This window comes from Nipponia nippon, unplaced genomic scaffold (genome assembly GCF_047370975.1).
Source record: "Nipponia nippon isolate SJK-2023a ecotype South Korea unplaced genomic scaffold, ASM4737097v1 scaffold_18, whole genome shotgun sequence".
NCBI classification, from domain to species: domain Eukaryota; kingdom Metazoa; phylum Chordata; class Aves; order Pelecaniformes; family Threskiornithidae; genus Nipponia; species Nipponia nippon.
Genome location: NW_028262334.1, coordinates 8,806,562 through 8,828,353, shown reverse-complemented (window position 1 = coordinate 8,828,353; position 21,792 = coordinate 8,806,562). Strand labels below are relative to the sequence as shown.

Here is a 21,792-nt window from a genome sequence, read left to right as displayed (position 1 = left end):
GTAGAAAATGCTGAGCTCTTGGAAAGGCTGATCTGGCTGCGCGTGACCTCCAGAGCCATCCCCACCAGCTGAATGAATGCCTTGAATAGCTGGACTGCTTTCGATCCCTGCTTTCTCAGCTGCAGACACACGGTTAGCTCGTACAGCCCCGTTACAGCAGTGCATGGCTTTTAGCCTTCTCAAGGATACCAGTCATATGTGCTGAGAGTGAAGGTGTGGTTTTTGAAATGGAAGCCATATCAATATATTTTCTGGTACTATCACCTCCCCTGTCCAAAGGGGCTTAGTGCAAACCACCGATCAGATGAGGTTCCCTTGTCAGACATTTTTCACACGCTGTAGTTTCTTGGATGCCCATTAACAAACCAGAAATCCTGAGCCATCTTAGTTTTGACACACCCCCCCCCCCCCCGCCCCAACGTTCCTCCCTTTCCCTTTGTTCACTCCACAGGAGGTGCAGAAGCCCTCAGTGCCTGTGGCCAAGCACCCATCAACACCGGGTTTGCAGGTGGAAAGGCAGCTGATCTTCCCCGGGGCCTTGCTGGTGGCATGCATTGCAACTTGTCACTGAACTATGGCAGGACATTTGCTCACTTATTTTCTCTCTCTCTGCTAGTCCTTTGTTGGCTGATAGGCAAGGTATGGCTGCCTCCAGCCTAATGGCTTTGTGGGAATCTACGCACAAGTGGCTGAATGCATCCTTAAAAGCAGGCAGGAGGTTTTCAGCTTGCAGCTCATGTTGGTGAAATGCAAAGAATGATACAGATTCCAGAAGGGAACCTAAAATGCTTTAGGTCAGTTTTCTTCCAGCTTTTTCATTCAACAAGCCATTAAAGAGACACTCTTAAATCCTTTTATCCCCCTTCCCAAGCACTGCACTGGCCCCGTGTCTGCGACACTAATTCAGCCAGCCCCCAGGAAGGATTGTACAGGTGGTGCTGGGTCCTGCATTTCTGTTTAAGAGCCATTGACCTGGATGAAAGGACTTTCCAAGCCATAGAGGAACACGGGCCAGAAGAAGATCTTTGCCACATCATGGTACAATTAAAAAAAGGAATTTCCAGCACCTCCGCTCTCCTGGTACCATTAAGCCAATGTGGAAGAGATCCTGACCCCCCGAGGCTTGGTCTCACCCAGCACAAGGCTCTGATGTGGTGCTCAGCTGAGCTCATTCCCTCTCAAGTTAAAACTATTCATTCCCTTCTTATTTCAACAAACTGCCTTTCTCTCAAAAATCACTCTCGTCTCAGGGTTTTTGGAGTAAAATTTTTTTGGAGGGCTATTTTATAGGACTCAAAATGAAAAGAAAGATTTTTGCATAATGAAAGCTTAAAGCTTTCCCAAACTAGTTCCCCACCGCTGCATTTCTCGCTGGCCAGCACTCTGAATTTGGATTTGCACAGAGTTCTCCCGTTTTGCAGCTGCAGCACTGCTGGCGCGGCCGGGCAGCGTCGCTGGGCGCTGGCTCTCCAGCGGCTGGAAGTGCTGGACAGAAGGAGAGGCTGCGGTGGGGAGCGGAGCCTTGATGCAAGGCTGGTCACTCCCTTCAGTGTCTCACTGGGCTTTCCTTTTCCTGGAAAGTGTTTTAATGAAACAGTGAGAAAACGCTGCGGAAGAGCTAATTATGACTTCTTAAATTGCGACAGCTCTTCTGCAAAACAGCAGCAGAAACCTGCCTGCCCTGGCTGAGCTGCGGCTGCTTTCTTGCGCGGTTCCTCCTGCCGCTGGCAAGGACGCGCGGTGTGTGACCGAGGCCAAGGCCGACGCGGGCGCGAGCTGGGCCCCGCTCTCCTTTGGGTCTAATACATCCTCCGCTCCCCAAACTGCTTTTGGGGGAAGATGAAGGGCTTCACCCTGCTGCAGGCAGCTGCAGTTCGCTGCGTGAATTCCTATCGGGAGTTGGAGGAGGAGGATGAAGCTGGTTGGGTTTTGAGTCAAAAAAAAAGTCCACTATTCTTCTCCTTTCAGCTCTTTATCAAGGCTCAGTGCAAAGGGCCTGACACCCGGCCAGCACGGCCCGGCTGCTGTGATCTGGGTGACACCACAAGCCGCCGTCGAGCCGGTAATGAGGGACCTTCTGCTCGACAGCCAACGGAGCAGCCGGTGCCTGCCGAACAGCTTCATTGCGGAGGGACGGCCGGGTATATCTCTATTTTGACACGTCCTCGCTGAATGAGGAAGAGAACAAGCAGAAAATGGCTGATGATAAATGCAGCAATTAGGGAAGCTTAATGGAGCAGAAGGTTTTTTGTGAGAAGACAAAGAAAATGCTGTGCCGACACCTGCAAGGAGGTCCCAGCCGCTGCCGTAGGGAGGCCTCCAGCTGTGCCGCAGCAGCAGGGGCTGGGGCGAGGGGAGACGACCCTTTTCCTTCACACACACATCCCTCAAAGGCCTTGGAAAAATATTTTCCAAGTTAAACTTCAAAACACCATTTGATTTTTTCCCCCTGTTATGTTCAGAAATGGTAGCCTGTAATTTAGGCCCGTTGCAGCCCTCCCCTGCTCCCTGCTTTTATTCGGTTTCGCATAATACAGCGCGCTGCTGGGAAAGGCGTTTTCCTGACAAAATATCCATCTCGATGGTATGGAAGAGCTGCGGCCTCAGCGGGGGGTGCTGCCATGCCAGATGTGGGTGGACATGGGGGGCTCCCCGGCTGCTGCTGCTGCGCCCGCAGGGACGCCCTGTGTCGGGCCGAGCCCACGCCCCACCGCGCTCTCCCCGCAAAGCACCGCGCTTCCGAGCTAAGCCCTGGGCTACCGGCTCCCCAGGATTTGAGTAAGGGTGCTGTATTTGTGTGCCAAAGCCCCATTTCTCTCTGTTTCTTTGGTTAGACTCTTCCCAGAGCAAACTGCTCGTGCCAAGGGACACCAGGAAGCACTGGGGAAAGCTCTGTAAGGGGGCGCAGGGTGTGCAGGGTGCGCAGCAGCCCCCGGTGCGGGGAAGCCCAGTTTCAGCGACGGGCAATGCCGTTTTCGTCTGTCACAAGACCGTTACAAAAATCCCCCCCAACTGCAACGCAATTATTTTCCTAAGGCTTTGGCAAAAAGGAATTTCCTGAAGGAGGTAAAGGTTTCTTTTTATTTCTCGGTACGAGCCAAAGAAAACATAAACCCTGTTTTCCCCACCGCCGGGGGCTCCGTGGCTCAAGCCCGAGCAGCGCAACGGTGACTTACCGCTTCTCGTGCTGGCACTTGCTAGCCTGCCTGACGCAAAGCTGGTGCGTCTCGCCCTTGCCGAAGCTCTCGGAGTACTGCATTTCTCTCTAGCTGGCTTCTTGTGCTTTCCGGACCCGGACCATGTTGGCGTTGCAGGTCTGACGGTGACGGCTCAGGCTGCGCGGAGTCCTGGGGTTCCCCCGCATCAACCCTCTGTTCGTCTAACCTGGGGTCACCATTAACTGCCTCTCAATATCGATGGTATCTATAAAGGCTGGAACGGACAATTGCCATAGGCTTATTTTAGGCAATAAAGCTTGTTTTTAAGGGAAGTACTAGAACTTTTTGTCAAAAACCAGTTAATATTTTTGACAAGTAATCTGAGGATTCATTACAGCTTTGCAGATTGGCTTTTTCCTGCACTCCACGCTTTCCTGGTTATTTATCTATTTTATTTACCAGTCCAAGACCGGCCCCTGTTAACTGAAGAGGGTGCACACCAAATCTCGCTCTGCCGAGCCGTGGCGGCGCGTGGCGTCACGTTTCGGACAAAAGGTAACGCAAGCGCAAGAGCTGGTCTCGCTCCTAATGCTTTCCTGAGCATCTTTTTAAGAACAGGCTGCCTGAGGCAAGCAATGAACCCTGCACATCCCATCCTCTTCCTCCCACCCACTGTCATTCGTTTGCCAAGTCCCACCCTCAGTCGGTGACTGAGGGAAGTGTCCAGGGAGACGGACGAAAGGAGAATAAAAATGGTAAAAACTGCACAAAACGGAAGCTCAACAGCGGTAGAAATGCACAAAAGCCAGGACGGCCTTTTGTAACAGTTCTTCTTAGCAGAAGGCGGCTCAGCTGGGATGGCTTAAAGGAATAAGGCTGAATTAATTATTTTCTCTGTTTAGGTAATAATACCATTAATCACGATGAGCCGTTTCGTGAGAAGGCTGATATTCGGCACTGCGTAATTCCGCAGGAATCCCACTGTAGCGCAGCATTATCGATGGGTCATCCTCCGAAAGCGCAAGAGCAATGCCTCCTAGTACAGGCAATGGCAAACCGCTGATTTTCTTTTAATATTCAGACTGCCACAACATCAGTCATGATGAATTCTTCTGGCAGCGGCGTGGCTGCAGTAAGCAATCCTTCAGGAATGCCAGGGGAGCATGGCATTGATTTAACGCTCACTTTTTAAATCGTACACGGACCAAATGCTTCCAAAGGGTACGGCCCATTTTTGTATTTTTTTTGACGCGTGCATTAAGCTCCCCTCGCTTGCGCTTCTCTGCATCGGGAGGGTGCCGCTACGGCCCTTCCCAACAGCGGTTCGGGAGGTGCGCTCCGCAGGCCTGTGCCGGGGGGCAAGCGTGACGCCGTGTTGGATGATGGCCGCGGGAGGGAACGACGGTCCCCCTGCGCCGGCATCACCAACACCTTTCTGCTGAGTCCGGCACGCTTTTCCCTTCCACCACGCGTTACATGTTCCTCCTATTTCAGCTGGGAGAGCAGGTGCTGATTTTTAATGCCTATTTTGTTTTAAGCCTCCTTTCATCAGATTAAGTACCCTGCTATTTTATTTCATTTTATTTTTTTATGCTCGGTAATTTAGTCACATGCAAACTCAAAAACAGAAGCTGTAACATGCTGTTAAAGCACAGTTGCCCACTGTTAAATCAGTTACGAGAGCGAGGGGGCTCGGAGCGCTCTTCCATCCCCCTGCAGATGTCTGCTCTCAGCCTACGGGAAAAGCTGGGGAAGCGAATGGAAATGCACGTGGAGCACAGCGCTTGAGGGATAACCTCCCCGTAGCGATGGCGGCAGCTCCATCCCTTCACCAGCCGTTGCGCAGCGGCTGCGCTCCCTTTTCCGTCCTTCTGCCCCCCGGCTGTCGGAGCAGCGCCCGAGGCCGCAGCCGGGGAGCCCCGCTCGCCTCCCCGCGCCCCGGCCGCCGCAGCCGCTGCCTCCGCGGCACTGGGTGGGCCACCCTCCCGCTGCCGGCAAAGCTTCGCCAACGCCATCAAACCCCTCGCCCAGCACCAACCCCTTCTGCCGGCCGCCGAAGCGCCGTCGATAAACCATCAGCCTCCGAGTCCAGAGCGCTGGCTACGCCACACAAACACTCAACTACCTTTTTCATCCAAAATCAATGTTGTATTTATCTTCATTGATCTACAAGGAAACTGAATGTTTAAAATTACAGGGGGTGCAGGGGGGAGGATGGGGAGGGGGGGGAAACAAGAGTTACAGAGCCAAGAAAATAGTAGCGGATGGCTGAATTAACTAGAGAGAAAAAGCCCAGGATATATAAAACATGGACACTGAAAAATAAAATAAGGGAGGGGGGATGGTACAGCAAGTAAAACATGGCAAAATTTACATATGGATGAAAAGTAAAATTGGAAATAAAAAATAAATCATGCCAAAAAGCAGTTCAAGGCAGAACCACACTGAAACAAACATTTGCTTATGGTCTTCATGTACTATAGATAATATATCAGAATTTCTTTTTTTTTAATCAACCATTAGACTTTTTTTTTTTGCACTCCTAAAATTCTACTTTGTCTTGTATACAGATTCCAATAAGAACACTGCACAATTAGCACAAGGGGTCCACGGAAAATTGTCCTTGCTTGCCAGCGATCCTGCCCACAACACAAAAAAAGAGAAAAAAAAAAGGAAAAAAAAAATAAGGAAAGGGTCTGCCGCATGGTACTGTGCCAGTTCCATCTGCTTTTGCCAGCTTGAAAAGTAGGAAACCAAAATTCCCTTCCAGGAGCGTGTGTCTCTCTCTTTCCTCGTCGAACTGTCCCTTGTGTTTGTACAAAAAAATGCAGTCTCTCTTTGTTTTTTTTTTTTTGTTAAACACAAGCCTCCTTCTTCCCGGTCCCATGCCTTCGCCATTCTGTCTCCGTAGTTGCGAGTTGGTTGTTTTTGGGTTGTTTTTTTTTTGAACCTTCCTCCCCCCAACATCCACTAAGACCTGCCTCCGAGTTCTTGCATAGTTGAAGTATATATGCCGTACTTAGCTTTCTGAGCGTGAATTTCTGACTGTGACGAGAGTATGAGTTGTAACCATGTTAACAAATAACCAGAGTGGTTCTAGAAACCATTTTTATAAAGTCTACCTATGTTAAGAATTTAATATTGGTGTACATTTATATTAACAGAATATTTACAGTTTGTTTTCTTTGTTTTTTTGTTTGTTTAAAACAAGAAGTCAAAAAAAATTCCTCTTAAATTTCTGCATAATATAATAAGGCAAAAAACAAACAGTTTTGTACATTATTATTATTATTAATATTTTAATATATATCTGTAACTTCGGTTCCAAAGTACCAAGGTAAGTGATCAATTGGCCTCAGAAGGGAACCTCACAGTGGACTGTAAAACTACAGTATTTCCATAAATAATACTTTTAAGAAACCCTGGGTATTTTTTTCTTAAGGATCTGAGGCCTTTAAAATGCAAATTTAACTAAAAACAAAAGCAAAATTTCTTCTTTTTTTAAGTGAATAAAGAGCACAAAATTAAAAAAAATACAAATCCATTAAAAATGTTTCTCACATTTGGGAAAAAATGTACAAACTTGATATTTTTAACTCATTTTTTTTAGCACAGAAACAAAAAACAAAACCAAAAATCAATACCTATATATTAAATTCCCATTCTCAGCAACCTTCTTGTTGGAAAGTCTGCATCCCCGACCCCGTTATTTATGGAAATGTGCTTAACTTCTACAAATTTTACATTAAAAAAAAAAAGTTTACAGCAGTGCATTTTGTAAAAGGTTTGTTTTTTGTTTTTTTGTTTTTGTTTTTTTTCCTGTTGTTTTTTTTTTGTTTGTTTGTTTGTTTTATATACAGGCGAGTTTAAAATTCAATCTTGGGGACTATCGTGCCTCTACTTCTTTGGGGTTCCTAGAGGGGGAATAGTCCCTGGCCTCTGAGTTTGTGAGTGGGGTAGTCCTGCGTGGGGAGGCAGGTCTGGTGCTGCTCGCTGGTACCAGAGGCGGTGGGGCGCTCAGCGCTGCGGTTGGCGGGTTCCTGTTTAAAATCCCGTTGTGCATGGCAGTGGATGGACTCAGTCTGGGGTAATGCATCCCGCTTAAATGAGGCATGAAGGATGGCACGTGTGCCAGGTGGCTTTCGATGGGGGACGAGTGCAAGTGGTGCATTCTGGCACGCTCAAGTTCTTCCCGTAAGTGCAAGCGCTCTCTTTCCTCCACTTGCCGCAACCGCTCCTGCTCTCGGCGGGCTTCAAGAAGGTTTTCATGGTTATAGTCGTGTGGCTCCCTGTCTCTGTAAGAACGCTCATGGTCGTAAAATCCGGAGGTGGTAGGGAACCTATGGATGGGATCCGTCCGGAGCTGGAAGTCCATTCGACGGTGCAGGTCTAAGGTCCGGTAGGCATCTCGCAACGGGTCCCTCATTGGGTCCCAAGAAAAGCCGGGATGTGGCAGCCTCTCTCTTCCTGACAAGGGGTTCATGCCTATGAGTGGGGTCATCATTCTGCTGCGGTCCAGAACATTCATATTGTTCATCTGGTGCACGCTGCCCATGGAGATGGGCATAGAGGCGGCCATCGAGTGAGGCAATGATAATCCATGCAAAGTAGGCGGTGGGGGATGCTCCACTGATCGGGAGTGCTGTGAAGGCTCAGACCCTACCACCAGCACGTCACTGTCTTCCTTCCTCTCCTCTTTGACTTTGATGTCATTCTTAATCTTCTGGAGGTCGCTGGGAAGCTCTGTCTTTCTCTCCATGTCCTTGCTCATTAGATTGGTGAGCTTCAAGCTCTCACTTAGTGCAGGTTTGCTGTATGGGGATACGGACTGGATTACTGGCTTTGTGTTGTCCTCAGAGGGTCTCTTATCATGGCTTGGAGTTTCCTTCACTGGGGAACGGCTCTCTTTAATCTTGTGTTCTGCTATGGGCGGCTCTCTCAGCCGCTCAGGGTGCTCTCGCTCGGGTTCTTTGGACCTTTCCCTTTCACCGAGGCTAACCTGCCTGATGGGATCACTGGAGGTTTGGCTGTTGCTGCGGATGAGATTGCTTATCTGATGTGTCACTGGAGCCGATGCCGGCGAGGATCTGTTTGAATGTCTGTTTTTATCCATGAGGTCTCTGTAAAAAGAGAGAACATACATCCTTGGTTTTGGGTGAACAAACATACCTGCGATGCTGGACGTGCACAGTGCTGTGTCTAGTTGGGTAATTTGAGATTGCTCAGAAAATGATTTGAAAAGCTCTGCTAGCATCGGCTGCAGCTGCGATGCTACACTGAAAGGTACGCCCTGCCTGCCTTTACACACTACGTCGGAAAAAATGCTACATGTGCGCAAATCCGGGGACTAAACTGGGGAGGCATTTGAAAGAACAGTATATTCACCTTAAGAGAAAGACCACTTCCCTGAGAAGAAAGTGGGGAAAGACGAATTCTAGACAGCTTATTTTTTTAAAAAAGATGCTTAGTCTGTGTTTATATATACATCTTGCTGCCAGACAGCGATCTCCTTGGCTGTAACGCTCTTAACTCAGGTTCCTTTCCTAAAACATGGATCCAGGCACACAAACCAGAAGCCCACGGAAACGTATGCGGCTCCTTCACGCAACAGTCTTGTCGACTGCAAGCAGCTATGACACGATGCTTATTTTCCTATGGAGCTGCGGGAGAGTTTTTGTTGTTGGCAGTTTCGGCAGGTAAGCTTCAGGCAAAAAATCCCCGAATAGGCCATGGAACTGAGTGATCGCCCTCCGTTTCAAGAGGACCTGCTGTGAGCAACAAGGGGTTTGATGACAATGTCCATGGTATAGAACGAGCGGCGTGAGAATGGGGTTTTCATGTCTAACTGCACCTCTACCTCTGAGCAAGTCTATTAGTCACAGTTACTCCCACCTCTTTACAAGGGGAATAAATAGTGCTCACCTTTTAAAAGCACTTTGCTCTGAATGAGAGACACTTTAAATGCAAAGTGTGATGGTGTGATTGAGAACTGCATTATGCAGCTGAGAGGCTCACTGATGCCTATGTTTTATGCCAGGTTTGCTTTCGAGAGCCGTAAGACCCAAGTGCTGAAAACGAGATGTTTTGGCGAGTTCTGTAAGCATTTATCCCTTACGATTACATTTGCTAACCCAGATTTCTTCCTCCGTGGTAGTCCCGATTGCTGGTCAAGGATGTGGTTTATTAAAACCATGTCCAAGCAGGGATGCTGGGGACAGCTTAAGCTGAATTAATAGAAATGTAATAGAGATGTTAACCCCTGTGTGAACAGCCCTGAGAGTAAAGTAACCTTGGCTTGCAAATGAATTACACTAAAGCCAAGAAGGGAGCTTCCACCTGAATGACTATCCGCGCAAGGGTGTCAGACAATTTAACATTTAAAGCAAGATGATTTTCAGCCTATTGCTTCCATGTAATCTTGTTCACAGACGCTGCCTGAAAAGCTCATTAGAAGCACTCCAGGCAAACTATGAACCCCTGTCACCAGTCAAACGCACACATCTAAGGCTTGCGGGCTGTTATTGCCTACAAAGAAGTAGCCTGTTGGAGACAACTGGGCTCTGAAATACAAAGGGCTTTACAGCTTCAAAATCCTATAACTGGAAGCTAATGAAGTATCTATAGCCCAGGTGGTACAGTTTTGTCATCGTTAATAAGAGTTTGTCTGCAATGCAGTTTTTTAAAATCAGTTTTGCTAATGGATTCATGCGCACTGCTCCAGATACAGGCATTTGCATTTTTATCTCGTTAATGTCCAGCTAACATTTGAATTCATCAGCATATCTGTACATTAATGAGAACTATGACTGTCTCCAAAGGACCCACCACAATGCTGCCTTCATGATTTCAGAATACACAGCAGTCCTAAAGCAGTTGCATTGAAACCAGCCAAGTATACCCGGCAAACACAGCGACACGCGCACTTCCTCGGCCTGGTGCTTTTTATTAACCTACTAGCGGAGACTGGCTTACTGTATTTCCACAGAGGACAAATCCTCAAAGGCAAAGAGGGTTTTTTTGTGTTGCTAGTACTTGTGCTTATCTGAGGGAGAGGCCTATCAGCTGCTTCAAAGACAAGCAACATTTTGCTCTAAAGACGATTTTGAGATCGGAAAAATTAGAAAAAACATAGAGGAAAAAGAGGCCCCGCTTACCTCTCTTTGTCTCTGTCGTCTTTACTCAGAGAAAGATCCCTCTTCTCGGGCTCTCGCTCCCGCTCTCTGTCTCTGTCATGGTTTGTCACTGAGGAGCTTCGCTCGGAATCGGTGGGCTTGGGCCACTGTGGAGGTGTTGGGAAGGATGGTGGGGTCCGATGGAGTCTGTTCCATGGCTCGTGGGGATTATTGAAATTCTGCAGGTTTGGGCCATCTTTGTGAGTAAAAATGTTGTTGTGAGCTAGAATAACGGCAGGAGGAGAAGAGTTAAAAATAATTCAAACCAAATAATTACATACCCATTTTGCACAATGCTCGTCACAACCAGAACTGGCCTTTCAAGACTTTTTAATATGGAGCTAACGGTGACGGGGAGCTACTAGCGGGTGGACACAGATACCTCCAACACTGGGTGAAAGATCCACCAGCTCTTTTAAGGCTGTTGGCGGAGGAAGCTTTAACTATACATCTGAGTAACTCAGAGACAACTGAAAATGCCCACCTTCTCTTCTCCCCCCACCCCGGCAAGGGTTCCATCATAAAAGCAATATTCTTCCTCAGCTCTTCTCCCTGGCAGAAACTTTAATTTGTGGGTAGTTACAAGCAATCAGCTGCCTGCAGCTGAGGATTCAGGGGCTTTTTTGTTAAAGAAACCAGACTATTTGGTGGTATGTACGTGTGTGTATAAAAACAGAGCTCAGCTGTAGGCTTTTTAGAACAGTCACTTGATTTTCCTCCATCAATCTTCAACTGATTCCTGTTGCACCATGAGATGCAAAAGCATGCTCTCTTATGTGTGGCTCTCAAGCATGTCTTGCCTACAGGTAACATGTTTTTGGAGTAAAATAATTTTATACAGTTATTTTAAACTTCAGACAATGGTTACAGAGGGAGTCTACACGCTGAATTAGAATTATCAATAGCTGTTCCACCGCACATCTTCACCGTTGAAGGGTGTTACTTCAGATGCCCATAGGGACCCAGAGCTCAGCGGGGTCTTGCGGCTCTGGCACCTCTAGGAGCACACAAGGCACCAACCTTCAGCAGCGAGGAGACACAGAGCACAGCTAGTGATGTCTGTGACATGCAGAAAAGCTCCCACCGCAGAGACCTGGAAATCTTAGGTGCAGTGTTTTCAGATAGGAGAATGGAGGTTAGGAATTAAACTTCTTTAAAAACTACCACCAGCTGCTGTAAATATTAGCATGTGGCTTTTCTGGAAGGGATGTTTGTCTGCAGTAACCCAGCCAGTACTTACTCAGAGCATGACTGCCTAATCCTCCAAAGGCATTGCTGCCTAAGTTCCCAAGGCCGCTGAAGGTGCTTGACCTGCTAAATGGATCTGGAAAGGCAAACAGGGATTTAGCAGGCATTTAGCCAAGAATGTTGGAGAATGAAACGCACCCCTCCCCTTCTTAACGGTCTGAATCCAAGTAGGATTAGGCCAGACTTTAAGCTGATCCTTCTCATTGCAAGGTTCTTTGCACAGAAAATTCCCATCATGTTAAAATGGAGAAGGGATTCAGTGCTCACTCTGCAAACAGGTGCCGTAATAAACTTTTGTATGCCAGTCAGAAGGGAGCTAGAAATTAAGGTCTAAGAGCTGAAATCAGGGTGGCTGCTGCTGAGCTATAACTCTCCTTCCTTATCAGTGCTAACAGTAGAAGCATTGCGATTGCCTTGAAAGAAGAACCTCAGCAGGCTCCTCGGTCAGCACACTGAGGGGATGCATCGTTTCACTCTTATTTCTGTATACAACTTTCTACCCTCTTTATAATAGTGCACAGAAACAGTCCTAAGCTAATTGCTACGGAGATCCATCCTTGCACCAAGTAACGCTGGCCTGTTTGTGCCAAAATCCTCTCCCATAATCGCTTCCTTGATCCCAGTAGTGGTGGAAATAATAGCGTAGTCTTAGGAGCTACCATGACAAAGGGATGGAGGTTTGTATCCTTTGAGGCAAAAGATGAATCTTGCCTTTCTCAGTCAAGTATCTGACTATTTGGCTACTGGCACTTTATAACAAGTCCTATATACAAGATACTATATATATATATATATATATATATGTATACACACAATATATACAATATCTACGTTATGTATACAAGTCCTATATACAAGACTTTATAAGAAGTCCTGCCTTTTTTTTTCGTTGGAAGCATCTATCATCAGAAGAGGTTCCTCTCTGAGCAGACAGCCTGACTCAGGTTTCTGCACTCCAGAGATGGCTATGGGTGAAATTGTACCCGTGTACTTGGTCATCTCTAAACAACTCCTCCTTCTGCGCGCTGGCTTTTTGACCGTCCCTTTAAAGTGTTTAACTTGCCACGTTACTTCCTCACGGATATCCTTATATTTAAAATACCAAGGCAAATAGCACAAATAGCTTGGATCTTTAAGCAAACAGCTATTTGCTTATTTACTTATTTTTAAATAGCTGTTCTTGCTCTTCCCCTTTGATATTAAGTAGCTGAGTGACTCTGTAGAGATACAGTTAATTTTGACAGAATGTTCAAGAATTGATGTAAATCTGGGTATTTGCGACAGGAAAAAAGTCTACTAGGTCATGTGGCATGCCACATTTACTGATTGGATGAGTGTTACTAAAACATTAATCAACAGAGCTTGAACTTTAATTGGCAATGAGCTGCTTGTGAGCTTCTAAAATGAGGAAATTTGAGAAAATCAGGCTCTACTTACTGCCAATTAGGAAACTGAATAGCTGGCAAAATGTGCAGAACAGCTATTTGCCAGGAACCATTCACTGAACTTTATTCCAGAACCTTGCCAAGAACTTTCACAGGTGGGAAACGGTACGGGCAGAGCCCATTTTAAGCTGTGGCTGGTCTGAGGTACCTTTGCCTAAACTCCCCCCATTTCCTTGGGCACATTCAGCAGCACAGAAGGGCTCGACAGGCCACATTTCAGCTCCTGTGCAGTGTCCCAGCGGTGACAGACTCGCCTGCTCTGCAATCCCTCTTCTCTCGCAGGAGAGGGTCTGCTAATCCTGCCCCTCGCCTTTGGAGAGAGCAGCGGCCGGCGTGGGTGGGAGGGTTCCCTGGCTTCTGGTTCCCGAGCCCCTTGAAGCCTCTCCCTCCCCTGGTGCTACCCTGCCTGAGGGCAGGAGCACACCGGAGAGCCAGGAGCGGGTCGGAGGTAGAGAGGTGAAGGCAGGGTTTACTTACACTTACCTGCCAAGTGGTTAGTAGGCAGGAAACTGCTGTGATGAGGCGAAGGACCAAAAGGGGTGGTGGCTGGGTGTGTCGCACCTGTGAGAACAAGGTCCCTTTTTAATTCAGTGGCAAGTGACTGCCTGCATACACAGAGGTCCTGGCCATCACAGTCGAGAACCAGATGCAAAGGTACAGGCCAGGTTTAAACACAGCAAAGGCAGGGGAAGACTCCAAACACGAGCCGCGTGAGCTGCAGGCAGGATTTCTCTGCGTGCCCTTTAAAGGAGTCTGCGGGCACCAGCAGGCAGGAGGAGACCTCGAACCGAGCGCTGCCCGCCCACCTGTAGTCATGAGAAAGTGAGGCTCTTTGCCTGGCATTTTCAGTCATTACGCCGTGTTTACACTATACAGGGTCAGCCCAGGTTGTGGGCCCAGACAGAAGGTGCTCGGAAGTGACTGATGAGAGTCTATACAAAACACCAGTTAACGACACGCACGCAGGGAACATCAATCATGCCTCTCCCACGAGAGCTCCATCTACGCTCTCACATCTGTCTCCGCATCCACAGGCTCCCCTCGCGGTATTTTTTTCCCTTTCCTAGGCACTGCTCATTGCCGTGGTGCCACGCTACCTTGTGGGAAAGGAACACCGCTGCTCAGCACCCCGGATTACATTAGGCTGAGGCAAGGGGCAAGAATGGGCTGAAACAAGCTGGTCTGCCCTGTATTTCAAGGTGGCCCAGGCTCGTGCAGAAAATTCTGCTCTCATTTCAGAGCAGAAAATGAGAGATTTGCCTCCTTTGCAGGCAGATGCATGCGAACCTGAAAGGGCTTGCAACCAAAGTGGGAAAAGCACCGGTGCTACCTGCCACTGGGATACTTGGTTTTTGGAGGAAGATTAACTCCCATGTATCCTGCAAATGACAGTATGTTTGGGCAACCTCATGGGCCTGGCTTTTGCCCCCTAAGATTAATACAGATGATTTTCAGGATGCACCTGAAATCAACTTTTGAATATTTATGTTTCAGATGTGTGTGACAAAATGTTTCTGTGGCTCCAGTATTGCACTGACGAGACCAGCCCTCTCCAACTGTTCAGCCTGTGAACGTCCTTTCGGTGCCTCCTCCCTGCCACTACTTCCACTGCTGCAGACAAGGCAGCATTAGCAGCTATCATAACTTTCAGATGCTGCCTGGATGCAAAGACAACTTCTGCCTTCCTTGCAGAAAGCAAGACCTGCCATACCTGTGCTTTAACTGGCTCATTTTTGCTAGAAACTAGTAATTCCACACACTGACAGAAGCAGCACTTTCCCGAGGACACGTTAAGTCATGCGCAAAATAGACCAACACTTAAATAAAGCTTTTCAGTGCTCGTCTCATGTATTTTGGTGGTAAAAAGTTAACCTCCCTTAATACTGAGAAGAGGAACAGGGTGACTCGAGCAAACATCAGCAGCCATACTGGGCATGAACGTGGGCTCTTCACTAACAGCTCACTTACCCAGTCACTGCTTTCTCAAGTGATAACTTTCTATTACAGAAAAGAGGATTATGATCCATCCTTCTCCTCCCACCTGGCACTCCAGCTCTCCTGTCACCTTCACCACAAAGACTTCTGCCTCGTCTGTGGCCCATACAAATTATTGCCACCAGTGGCAGACCGGCTCTGGTAAGGTCCTGGCCCTCATCTCCAAGCCGCAGCAAATGCACAGCAAATATCATCAGTGCTGATAACACTATGGAAGGTCAGAGCAAAAGTGGGGGAAATGGAGGGAAGAAATTAATATGCACAGGAGAAACTGCATCCCAAACAGAGGCCAAACAGTGTTTTACGGAGGTGCTGGTCAGTCCCTGACCTGGTCTTCCTTGGTGACAGAGCCCAATAACAGACGGTCGTTGTAAAACATGCTCACGTGTCCAGAACATGAGCAGACTATAAAACCGGAGACGGAGACAGCGCTGCGTGTCCCTCACCAGCTTGGGCACCACAAAGCTAAGCAGCCAGAAAATGAGTTGAGGAAACTTAAGAGAGACCACAGCAACGAGACCTGGAGTTATCTATAAACATTCTGACTGCTCCAATGCTTCAAGACGGATGGAGACTGTCATCTTTCTAATCCTTTAAGATTTCAGAAGGTGTATAATGGATGGGAGATTTTTTCAAAGGAGACGGCTTACAAACTCAACTACATGGGCTGATAATAAAAAATCCTCCAGAGAAAGCCAGGAGCGGCATTGCAGGCTGTCAGGTAGTTATTAAATATAGCGTCTGCCAGGCAGCCGAACATCCGTCCTGAAGACAGGTGGCCCTACGATAACTTATGTCTCCCACAGTAACTAGGCAATGCAGCAGAACCAATGATTCACGTCAACCGCACGCTCGTTCGATAAGGTGAAAAGAATGCCTCGGATATTGCAGAGTAAAAGATTTATTCATCTATATATTACTGCTGCAATGTTTGTTCACTTTGATAGCACTCTTTACCTAGATTTACCGTGTGATGGCTCTCGTGATTAATATACTCACGGACAAGTTGCTGTAAGGTTGTTTCTCTCTAGTGAAAGTTTTCTATTAATTTGCCTCTTTAATGTTTCTATTCCACACTATTTCCCCTCTTGCTTTTATGAATGGAAAAGCAAGCCAAGCTTGCATCGTTAAGAGAAAAAGCTCAAGGTACCAACTGGACTGGTGCTTTTCTGCCCGTGAGGGCAAACTCTGCCCAATACAGCCTTCAGTAGCAAAACCATACACGAAACAAGTTTCTTGTCATGCCAACACAGGACAGACCGAGGACGGTGATAAGGAAATGGCTGCCATAGGAAAACCGTCAGAGGTTTGTAAATAAGCTGTGCTTATGCATCCAAGCAGATGCAATAAATATCTTGGCCCTGTACTATCAAAGTACCTTTACAGAGACCAAAATACAGGGTGGCATCCTACAATGTGCAGCTAGTACCAGCACTGATTATATGCGGTAGAAACATGCATTTAAGAACTTCCATCTGCAGATAAGGGCAGAAAGACAGACTGAACCACTGGTGGAGCTCCTGAAGGCTACCCGGCACTGCATCTGACACTCCGTTCTCGTGGAGCTTGTTCTCGTTTCAGCTTTAGCCCCATCTGTTGCTCTTCTGTCAAGTTGGGGACAGAATTCAAACCATTTCTAACCTCATTCATTTCAACAAGGTTGAACCAAGGCTGAATACGACCATGTGGGCACTGAGTTAGAATGAGAGCACAATACTGCATCATAAAACTACAGTAAAGTTAGGAAAGAAAATTACATTATTTGCCAATTAACTACGTACATCAAGAGCTAAGTTACACCTCATCAATTGAGATAGCTCATTCAGAAAGCAGGCTTTAGCATCTCAAACACAGGTAAGGAAAGCTGAAAAAGTCTAGGGGGAAAGCCAGGCCTGGGAACCGAACAAACCCACCACTGGCTAGACAGACATCCACATGAACCCACAGCGACCTCCCGAACCAGAATGTCAGAGCTGCAGTCTCCCACGGTCAGAGCCATCGAGAACAGCGCAGTGAAGCTTACTGCACTTTGGTAATTGCACTAATTGTAATTACTTCTCCAACAGATTAGAAAGCAATTGATCAATGCAAACTGTATTTAAGTCTTTGGGTTTTTTAAATTCAATATGCCATTTTAAGCCTTAGAGATTGATGGACTTTGTAACACATAGGGGGATTTTATATATAAAAACCAAACACTTCGCAAATACACCTTCTGTGATATTTTCAATGCTGTTATTGAGTTTTTTCTTTTACAAAAACCCCTTGTTTTCAGAAAACAAACAGAAACTTGGTGAGTGGAGGAGCCGAGAAGAACAACATGGCAAATATAAAAGCAAGAAACAGACTGGGGCCACTTCCAATCCTGTGCAGTGGAAACATTTTCAAGTGTTTTGTCAAAATCGCTTTTAAAAATCACTCCATAGCCTATTAATCAGGCACATAAGAACCAGCTGCACAGACACGAATGTGAGAGCCAACTGCTGCAGCCCAGTGATGTGCAGAGGATCCTGCACTGGAGGCAACGGCAGAGCCCAGCGGCTCCGAGAGCCCTGCTCACAGCAGTCACCAGTGCCTCCACATCCCTCTGAACCAATCTTGCCTGCTTCAGTTTTTGAGGCATACGTAGCTGTAGAGACACACATTACATATACTGACTGTTTGGGGTTTTTTTTGTTTTTTTTTTTTTTTTTCCAACAAATGATGATCTTCCCTTACCTGTGGTAGAAAACAGAGGCCTGGCAAGATCCTGCGGATAATGGAAGCCTGGAAACACTCCAGGGGCAGGAGGTCTGCTGAACAGGTCAAGTTTACCACCTATCTCTAGCTTGTGGGGATCCAGCTGCATTTGCTGTCAAATGATATAAAAACAATCTCATTATACACTTCCTTTTTTATGGGAGAAAAAGAGAAGGAGTTCAGGCTCCCTCCTGCTTAGCCCTGCCAGGGAGAGTTAGCGAGAGTGACAGCAGCGTCTCTGGTCACGTACCGCAGCCGTGCTCTGACAGCATCTGTAAGGCCATTTCACTCCACAGCCTCTCAGCTGCCTGCCTCATCCACACGAATATGGTCTGAAGTGAGCTCTCAGCCCCTCAGCACACACAGCGGAGCGTGCAACACGATACGCTGAGCACGCTGCACCCCAGGATCAGTCGGCGCTCTCAGCCTGACAAAAAACATTCTGCAGGCGGAAAGCTGCCGACAGAAGCCTTGAGAGCTGGGTGACGGACTCGTCTGTTTTGCTTCTCCAGTTTGGAAAGAGAGAGATGTTCCTAGACTATGCCCCTCCTGCAGCCAGTACAACTCAGTATGCAGACAAGGGGCAAAGGATAAAGAAAACTAAGAGGCTCCTCCAGAGGCTATTTTTACCCTTCCCCTATAGAAGTGAGTGTGGTCAGAACTGCAGCTAAGTCATATAAGTCCCTCAATAGCTTAAAGACGATATATTTGCTTATTAAAAAAATGGATATACGCCACTTGTAGAGGCACTAATCACAGTGCACCTACTTAAGCACTGAATAGTCTTCATTAATGGAACAAAAAACCTACAGCAGGAGCTATGAGAAAACAGAACGCTACAGAAGTCCTGTCATCAGCTGTTCTGCCTGCCACAGGGAGCTCCGAGCTCCGAGCCTGTTACAGCACCCCAGGGTACCTACGTCTTGTTACCTCTGGAGTTTTAAGCCCCCTCTCCCTCTGCCCATTGTCACGGCAGTGCAGAAAGCCCAAAAACCTCTAACACAGTGACGATCAATCCACTCGTCCGCTCTGTGTCTTGTAATATGTTCTTCACCATATCGGTCATTTCATTATGAATGGGACAATACTCTATATTCCACAGGAGGTACTAGTGCAGAATGGAAATGGCATTAAACACCTATGCTTTGGAAAAAAGATGGATCTGCGGCAAAATTACCCTCCCTTTCTTCTTCTCCTCTTTCTGCCTGTGCACGTAATATCTCCTGCTCATTTTGCTACCCTTCAACTGAACTCCTCTGCCCTCAGATAAACTTTACGGTTGCTACAATAAATGTTAAAGGATTGAAAGTGTTAGTTAATCAATACAGGCAAGCTTGAGAATCACCAGCAGTAAGTGCTTCCTGCTCATTACTCACTAAAATATGATCTGTAAGCCAAAAGACTTGGCTTTGTTCCAGAAACTGTCTGAATTACCTTTATCTTTTGCTGGTGATGGTAGATCTGCCAGGCGATCTGTACATGAACCGCACACCACTTCCCGGGTTTCTGCAATGGAAAGCACAAGCATTTAGATTAATTTATACGTTAGCAATCTACATCAGATAGAACATTTCATTTCCCTTACTGTCAAACAGGCAGCTAAGCAATGAGAAAGGCTGATTACTAAAATGGCACAATAGGTGATCAACATTTTTTTCTGCACTGCAGCAGATGATGTTTAAATTAAGAAGGAGACAAACAGGAAGAATGTGGGATGTGGGACATCTTCCTCATCTCGTGGAGACCTGAGATCCCTGCCTTGTTCTTTCCTACTTGCGCTCCCCCCTTCATAAACCGAAATAAATGGCAGCAAAGAACAGTAGGCCATGCTTAAGAGAAAGCAACTAATAGTTAACAGCTCTGTTTCTGAAAAGAGCCCTGTTCCTTCATCCCTGCTGCACTGCAGGCTAAGTCATGCATGGTTATTAGGGCTACTTGCGTTTGGGGAGGAAAAGGGTAGGGAGAAAGAAGCAGCAGGGATGAGCAGTGCCACAGCTGAACCAGTTACTGTTTGTCAGCTGAGCTGCGGTACTCACTGTAGGGTGGTTTTGTGGAACATCAGAAGCACAAATAAAACAGATCGACCTAAGCCACCATGAATCTGATCACTGGTGAATGTCTGTCCATGCTCACAGTCATTTATTTTTGTGACCCTTATTTCATACTGTGAACTATTAATGGACGTAAATGGACGCAAAATAAGGTTGGGATTCAACCCAAACGTTATTAATCAGAAGCAGCTAAGAGCTAGCTATGACATTTTGCTTTAAATAAAGGATGAGCGTGAAATTTTCTACTGGACATGTTAAATTTCAAAAACACATGCACAATATTTGAAGCGTGTGTCTGTGTGTATACATACATATATATATATATATAAAATCCCCCACAAACCTTACTTACTCTTACTGGAGGCCTATAAGGGTCTGACACCTATGGAGAAAGCAGAAATAAAACAATCAGTCTTTCTAAAACTAGCCAATATACAGAAAGGTGGGGAACTTCCTTCCTCTGAACAAGTAAAAGCATTTAGAAAGCAATGTTCCGGAGAAGTCCCCTGTGACACAGGAAAACTAAAAGGCTTAAAGAAGGCTTAAAACTTCTCTTTCATTCCTTGCACCAAACTCAGCAGAATTTTATGATAAACAAAGCAGCTTCATGCCAGCAACTGAACAGTTCAGTGCTTTTCTGAACCTTATAATGGTTCTGAAATGGAGCGCATAAAACTACTCTCCAAGCAATGCTTAGGGGAAAGACCTTGAAGGGGTTTCCTGCCCCGTTTCGCTCTGACTTTGTTTGAAGAAGTCAATACACCCCTTTGTATTCACGGCTGGTGGAGGCTACTGTTGTCTCACCAGAAAAAGAAACTTCTGTCCCGACTGCGCGTTCCGAGTCTAGAAGGCCAATTTGCTCACCAGCTGCTCTCTTTTTTTTTTATGAGCAACCGCTGTGTTTACTGTAAATCCAGATAAGCTGAAAGGAAGGTTATATATTGTTGCCTACCCCTGGAGTCTTCTGCAGCAGTGTATGGTGGACTGTGCCTGGTCTACCTGCTACATCAATAGGGTTTGAAGTCTGAAAGACAAGAATAGAGCGTGAATAATACTGTATCATACCAGCGGTACATTTAGCATCTCTATCTGATGTTAACGGCATTAATTAGTCCATGTTTGTACTGTGCTTTGAACACGCATATTGCTACATTAGTGCTAAATGTTATCTCTTACTGACAGCCAACAGCATTTAACCACCATGTCATCTATTATTATTCAGCAGCGGTAACAGTATTACAGCAGCACCCCTAAGCCCCACTGAAATCACAACCCCGCTGTGCTATGCAGTATGCAAGTGGTGGGAAGAGACAGTCCCTGCCCCCCAAGCTTATTCTTTAGACAAAACAGGCAGCAGTAGGAGAGAGAATGGGAGAGGTGGACTGACTCCCTCTGTGTTTCAGGCAGCAACCAGTATAGCAGTCAGGAACAGAACAACTCAAGCATCCTAGTCCCATATTCTGCCTATTGGACCGTGGCCCCTCTCCGACTGGGGCTAGGTAACACAATGGCTAAAACGGCAACAGCCCATCTATTTGCTTCGACAAGGCAAAATGAGAAACTTTAGAAGGTGCTTGTGGGTCTTTTATAGCTTTGCATTGTTTATCCCATCATTTTCCAGCAAGAACTAAACACCTCATTGAATGAATCCCTGTTCCTCCTCCTCCTCCGGATCCCACCTGCTGCCCTGTCCTAGACGATCCCCAAGAACTCGTTCGTCTTCTCACTCTGGCATCCATCCATCTCCCACTCCCAGAGCAACTGCACCTGGTGTCTCCGCGCAGCTGAGTGCAGAGGGGTTAACCTCATTCCCCAAGAGATTCTTTCACTCACGTTTTAGGTCAAATTACAGTAGGTTTCAAACAGTCAAACCGTATGAGGAATGAGTAAAATCATGGGTGTGGGAGGAAAGATAGGTTTTAATTTGTCTAAGGCTGTGCAACTTCCAGACTCATTAAAAAGAGAATTCTCCCGTGTGTGCGTG

The 21,792-nt window shown here is 46.7% G+C and overlaps 1 protein-coding gene across 17 annotated transcripts in view; it reads right to left on the bottom strand.

Moving 5' to 3' along the window:
* Positions 1-5,995: 5,995 nt before the first annotated feature.
* Positions 5,996-21,792, bottom strand: part of FBRSL1 (fibrosin like 1) — a 551,682-nt gene continuing 535,885 nt past the window's right edge. For 9 of the 17 annotated variants that reach the window (XM_087754457.1, XM_087754465.1, XM_087754450.1 and 6 more), the window contains 8 exons: positions 20,761-20,832; positions 20,152-20,190; positions 19,192-19,263; positions 17,737-17,869; positions 13,501-13,584; positions 11,571-11,654; positions 10,313-10,553; positions 5,996-8,278 (listed from right to left, as the gene is read on the bottom strand). In XM_087754457.1, the coding sequence (XP_087610583.1) occupies positions 7,045-8,278; positions 10,313-10,553; positions 11,571-11,654; positions 13,501-13,584; positions 17,737-17,869; positions 19,192-19,263; positions 20,152-20,190; positions 20,761-20,832 (1,959 nt within the window). In that variant the 3' untranslated portion in view covers positions 5,996-7,044. The remainder of the gene's footprint in view (positions 8,279-10,312; positions 10,554-11,570; positions 11,655-13,500; positions 13,585-17,736; positions 17,870-19,191; positions 19,264-20,151; positions 20,191-20,760; positions 20,833-21,792) is intronic. The other 8 variants (XM_087754452.1, XM_087754463.1, XM_087754466.1 and 5 more) reach the window with 4 other exon arrangements.